At 47.6% G+C, this 6,093-nt stretch overlaps 1 protein-coding gene across 1 annotated transcript in view; it reads left to right on the top strand.

The window, feature by feature from the left end:
* Positions 1-2,024, top strand: part of RUFY4 (RUN and FYVE domain containing 4) — a 21,488-nt gene extending 19,464 nt beyond the window's left edge. Inside the window, exons 12-13 of the mRNA XM_029933857.1 lie at positions 434-544; positions 1,076-2,024. Coding sequence (XP_029789717.1) covers positions 434-544; positions 1,076-1,169 — 205 coding nt within the window. The 3' untranslated portion in view covers positions 1,170-2,024. The remainder of the gene's footprint in view (positions 1-433; positions 545-1,075) is intronic.
* The last annotated feature ends 4,069 nt before the right edge of the window (positions 2,025-6,093 follow it).

The following is a 6,093-nucleotide window of genomic DNA, read 5'->3' as shown; positions in this document are numbered from 1 at the left end:
CTCTGTCTATCCATCTTTCTCTGTATTTGTCTTTCCATCTCTGTGTCTCTATCTCTGACTGTCTCTGCATTTTTTTCTATTGGCCTTTCCCTCTCTCTCCACATTTATCTCCCCATCTACCACTCTGTCTTTGTCTCTCTCTCCAACCCCCTGATTTCCTCCTCTCTCGACTGCTGTCTCTCTTTGCCCCTCTGTCTCTTCTTGTTTTCTGTGTCTCTTTCTGCCCCACTATCTCTCTTCCTTTTCTTGTTTCTTTATGTGTGTGTCTCTCTATGACTCTCTCTCTCTCTCTTTCTCTCTTTGTGGTCTCTGTGTTTCCCTTTCTCCTGGTCTTGGTCTCTCTACCTGTATCATCTCCATCCTCGTGTGTGTGTGTGTGTGTGTGTGTGTGTGTGTGTGTGTGTGTGTCTCCCCACCTCCATCCACTCATCAGAGAGAAGGATGACCTGTGGCAGAAGGTCCAGCGTCTCTCTTCCATGGCTCCCGGATGCTGTGTTGACTGCAGCAAGGTCTTTGGCCGGCTGTCTCGGCGGTACCCGTGCAGGTAATGGGGAGAGCACAGAATTTTTCCTCTGGGACAGCCCTGTTTCCACCAGCTCACAGCACTCTACCCACTCTGGGAAGAAAGGTGTCACAGGAACTGGGTGTTTATGAAAACCACTTCAAGCTGACCATTCACTTTACACAACACTTAGCATAGACATGAACTAGAACAGTGGAAAAGAGTCAGACAAGCAACAGTGTCCGGAAGATGGGACTGTCCCAGCCTTCTGAGAAAAGACTGATTAACAGGCTTCTGATCTGGGAGAGATCTGCACAGAGGAAGCTGCTCCCCTCACCTTCCTCCAGGAACACAGTGGCAGGACAAACCGAGAGAGAGAGGGAAGGGGGGCCAACAGGAGAACCCATGTTGCCATTTAGAGGACTCTGGAAGGGTTGGGGCACTGGGATGCCCTTTAGGAAAGGGGAGGCCTCTGAGACACACCCAGGGCTGCTCTGATGGGAGATGAGAAACATCCCTTCCCTCCCCCATACACATCCCTGAGCTCCCCACTCGTCCCACCTCTGCTCCTAGGCTCTGCGGAGGCCTGGTTTGCCATGCCTGTTCTGTGGATTACAAGAAGAGAGGGCGCCACTGCCCACCCTGCTCCCAGAAGGGAGCAGCTTAGGTCGACCGATGAGATCACCCAGGACTGGCCACCCCACAGCCCATCATCTCCCTCCCCTCCACCCTTCCACCCCTCTGGTCTGACCAGTCTTGCCTTTCAGAATTTGGTGACCTTAGGCACAATAGCACTTGTGTGCGCATTCTGCAGTGTGGGCATGGAAGGAGCCGGGCTGGCAGGCAGGAGGCAGGAAGCAGGAGGCCGGTTGGAGCCCTGCATCCACCATCCATGAGCTGGGTGACTTGAGAGAGCTCACAGCTGTCTGGGCCTCTTCTGTAAGTGAGGGCTCCAAGCACCATCCTCTCTAAAGTTCCTCCAGGCTCAGAACATCCTTGACCGAGAAGAAGACCCGGCGGCTCTGACATTCCTCCACACTCCCACCTCACCCAGCCCACCACTCCCCACACTCAGCAGCGTCCTGTCTGCTTTTGTTGTGTTTCCTGTTTAACAGCTCTCGAGTTACTATTGACATTTAACACGTTTCACATAAATTGTACAAGTTGATGAGTTTTCACTTTAATATATACCCATGAAACCATCTCCATACTCAAAATAATGAACATCATTCCCATCATTCCCAAAGTTTCTTCATCCCCTTTGTATTCTCTCCCTCCTCCCCCTCTCTCCCTGGCACCCACTCATCTGCTTTCTATCACTGGAGACTAGTTTGCCAGAATTTTATATAAATGGAATCCTAATTATGCGCTCTCTATTGTCCGCCTTCAATAGTCCCTTTTTACTGTTGAGTAGTATGCCACTGCATGGATATACCACAATTTATTTACACATTCAGTTATTGCCAGACATTCGGATTGTTTCCAGTTTGAGACTGTTACAAATATATTTCCTTTAACCATCTGTGTACAAATCTTTGTATAGACATTTGCTTTTCTTTTTTTAAGATTTTCGTTTTTTAAAGTAATCTCTACACCCAGTGTGGGGCTTGAATTCACAACTTCAAGATCAAGAGTTGCATGCTCTACCCATGGAGCCAGCCAGGTACCCCTAGACATTTGCTTTTATTTTTCTTGGGTAAATGGGAGTGAAATTGCCAGGTCATATGGTAAGTGGATGTTTAACTTTTAAGAAACTGCTGAGCTATTCCCAAAAGAGTTGTGTGTTGGCCTCTCCCACCAGCAGCGTGTGGGAGTACCAGTCTCTTCGCAGAGCATCTGGTTTAGCGGGCGAGAGAGAAGGCTCAGACGTGAGGCCTGGGCCTCTCTGTCCTTCCTTCTAACACTGTGGTGACTTGGTCAATCCCAAGTTGTGAGTGTCTGAATGGAGAGGCTAAGACTAGGCAACTTTCTATGCAGTGCGCACTCAACTAGACTTTAATATAGTTATGAGGATTTGTGTAGCTTCATGGTACAAGATCATATCCTCTGACTGCCCAAGAGGTTTTTGAAAATTCTGTGTCATTCACTAGACACCCAAATGTGGTGCTTCTGAGAATATTATTTCAGAAGAAGTGTGGGCCCTACTTGGTACCAAGGGGATTAGTTGCACTATCTGAACTCCAGGACAGACTTTGTGGCCCCAAGTAGGCATGCGTGCTACTATGCCCATCCCATCTGCCTCACACAGCCTGCCAGAGCCTCTGTAGGAGTTGGGCAACCTTGTGGCTCTGACCAGTGCCTGTGGACCGCCTCTTGGGGTCAGGGCCGCCCAGAGTTGCATCCCATTACCATAGCATGGAGCAAGAGTTTTGCAATAGGAGTTCCTGCCCTGGAGAGCTGGTAAGAACTTCTCCTTAGCAAAAGCTATAACAAGGTGAGGGGCACGGAATGGAGGGACTGGAGGGGGGCAGGACTGGGGCTCTGGAGCAATCAGGGTAATAGAATCACCCCTACCCTAAAGGACTGGAATCCCTCGTCAAGGATTAAATGTGCTCCGATACTTTTATTAGGTTCTTACTATTGTGAAAGACATCATATTCTAGTGGAACTCCAGTGTCAAGTTCAGGTCTGCCTGATGAACTGATGGAGAGAAGACAGCTAGCAGAAGCCAATGTTCAAAGAGAAGGCAAGATGCTCCTGGACAAGAACTTATTGGAAGGAAATCAGGGGCCAGAAATGGGGGAGCTTGACCTCATCCCCATTTGGGAGGGATGGAAGGGCTATGCTGAGGAGCAGCCTCTAGCTCAACACTGCCCCCCAAAGAGTCCCCACCAACTCCAATGAAGAGCACAAAAGCTCTACAAAAACATTCGAAGAGCTTTCTAGACCTTGGTAATCCTCTGGCAGAAGTTTCCGTGAGGGTCACCAAGGGTAGCAGTCCTTCAGCAGTGACTCCAGCACAGATGTCTAGCGCAGCAGCATGCAGAGGAGCCCCCAGAAGACATTCCCAAGAGACTCCCTCAAATTCCCGGAGAACACCTTATAGGGAGATGAAGCCGTGAATGAACACAGAAGGTTTAAGCCAGTGCGATTTGGGTTTATTGCTATTGATGTGACTTCGTTCGTGCTCACAGGCTGGGGATGCTGTGGGAAATTTTGACAACATAATTATTTCTTTAAATTAGATGTTATTCAGATCCTCCAATGCACATCGATCCCATACTTTGTCAACTCATTCAATGCTCAGCAAAATTACATTTAGCACCCACAATATGCTAACCAACTCTGGTTGGTTTGGGGATACAGAGGTTACATATACATATATATATTTGTATATATTTATATTATTTATTATATATAAAATCTCTGCTTTTAAGAACCTCACAGTGGGGAGGAGGGAGCAGCCAGAGATTACAAAGTTCCTAACTGAAGCCATGATAAAGGTAAGCCCCAGGCGCAGGGACAGCACAGAGAGAGGGCTGCATTCCATACAGGTCATGACTGGGCTGAATCTAAAAGGAAAAAAGAGAGGCACCTGGGTGGCTCAGTCAGTTAAGCATCTGACTTGATTTCCACTCAGGTCATGATCTCAAGATTTGTGAATTTGAGCCTCACATCAAGCTTTGTGCTGACAGTGTGGAGCCTGCTTGAGATTCTCTCTCTCTGTCCCCACTCTCTCTCAAAATAAATAGAGAAACTTTTTAAAAAATTTAATATTTACTTTTGAGAGAAAGAGAGACAAAGCAGAAGAGGGAGCGGGGCAGAGAGAGAGAGGGGGGACACGGAGATTTCAGTGCAGGCTCCAGGCTCTGAGCTGTAGGCACAGAGCACAACATGAAACTCAGACTCAAACCACAAGATCATAAACTAAGCTGAAGTCAAATGCTTAACCGACTGAGACACCCAGGTGCCCCAAACTTAAAAAAAAAAATTTTTTTTTTTAAGGAAAATGGAGAGTTGGCCAAGAAAGTAAGGAAGAACCTTCCAAGAGGAAGGAAAATGCATGCCAGGCTCTGAGGGGAACCAAACAGCTCTTTGGGGAACTGCAAGCACTTCCCTGTGACTGTAGTTACGGGTCAGGGGGCATGTGGCCTGAAACAAGGCTGCAGAAGTACACACGGTCACATGCAGAGGCACCAGGTGCCCAGATGAAGAGATGGACTCTACCTGAGGTCAATGGGGGTCTTCCAAGGGTTTTAAAAGGAAAAGAACATGATCAAATTCACACTTTTGGAAGACTGCTCTGAGAGCAGAGTAGAGGACGGTTCGAGGGGAAAAGATCTGAGGCAGAGATCACTTAGGAGACTAGTCATAGCTGTCACGGCAGAGGGGGTGGTGATGCGGTGGTGGAGCGGTAGTAACAGCAGCAGCACACAGTGCCAAGCACCATTCTAAATGCTTTATAAATATAGACTCATTTAATCCACACGACAACACTATAATATGCCGTCGGTGTGCTCAACAGCCCCATTTTCCAGATAATGAGACTGAGACCCAGTGAGACTGAAGAACTTCCCCAAGGTCTACATTCCAGCTCCAGAATCCACAGCTGTTGCATGAGGACTGCAGTAGGTTAGACGAGAGACAATAAAGTATTGCCTAACGCTGCCAGTGAAGATGGCGAGGAGGTGATAATCAAGAGAGATGCTGAAGAGATAGCCTCTGAAAGAGGAGGGTGCGAGGGGCAGGCCGTTTCCCGTTGGGCAGATGCCCAGTGAGGAGGGCGGGGTCGGGATTCCACGAGGCTTGTTTTCTACCTGCTGCGCTTGTAGCACTTGTGAAGCCTCAGCAGAAATTTTAAGAGGTGGCTGCGTGAAAAGTCAGAGCTTAGGAGAGAAGTGTAGGAGGAAAGGCAGGAACCAAAGGTATGGGAGACCCTGGCCCTTGTTGGGGGGCGGGGGTCGCTGAAGCCGAAGGGGGCAGGTGGCTGGCCTAGGGAGGGCAGGGAGAGAGGAGGACCCAGGCAGAGGAACATCCAGATTTGAGGAATGAATTGACACAAAATGACCCAAAATAAGATGAAGAGAGATGCAGGAGGAATAAGAAGAGAATGAGGCCAATGGGATTAGATCCTATAGAGGTCAAGTAGGATTGAGCAATACCATTTCAGTATAAATACAGTTACAGGGTGTACAATAGACCGGGGGGCAAATATTTTAACATAATTGGCAGACACAGTATGAATGAATAGGGTCATGGGTCTTCTTGTAAGCTGACAATAGGGGAATAAATTGATACAGTCTTTTTATTAAGTATGGTTGACATAGGATGCTGTATTAATTTCAGGTGTACAACACAGTGGTTTGGACAATTTTGTGCATTATGCCGTGCTCACCACAGTAAGTGTGGCCACTGTGAGCTCCTACAGCCTTATCAAAATTTAAATGCGCACAGATATGACCCAGCAAAATTATGATTAAGTGACACACACAATCATGCAAGTTCCCAAAGACCTATGCTCAAAGATGCTCTTAGCAAAATTTAAATATTCATCCATAAGGTAATTATTGAATAAGTCATGATACATCCACACCATGGACAAGGACCCTGTCCCTGAAAAGAGTATGATAGATCTATATGTATGCACTGAT

Source organism: Suricata suricatta, chromosome 3 (genome assembly GCF_006229205.1).
Source record: "Suricata suricatta isolate VVHF042 chromosome 3, meerkat_22Aug2017_6uvM2_HiC, whole genome shotgun sequence".
In the NCBI taxonomy this organism is placed as follows: domain Eukaryota; kingdom Metazoa; phylum Chordata; class Mammalia; order Carnivora; family Herpestidae; genus Suricata; species Suricata suricatta.
This window is presented reverse-complemented; position numbering and strand designations above follow the sequence as displayed.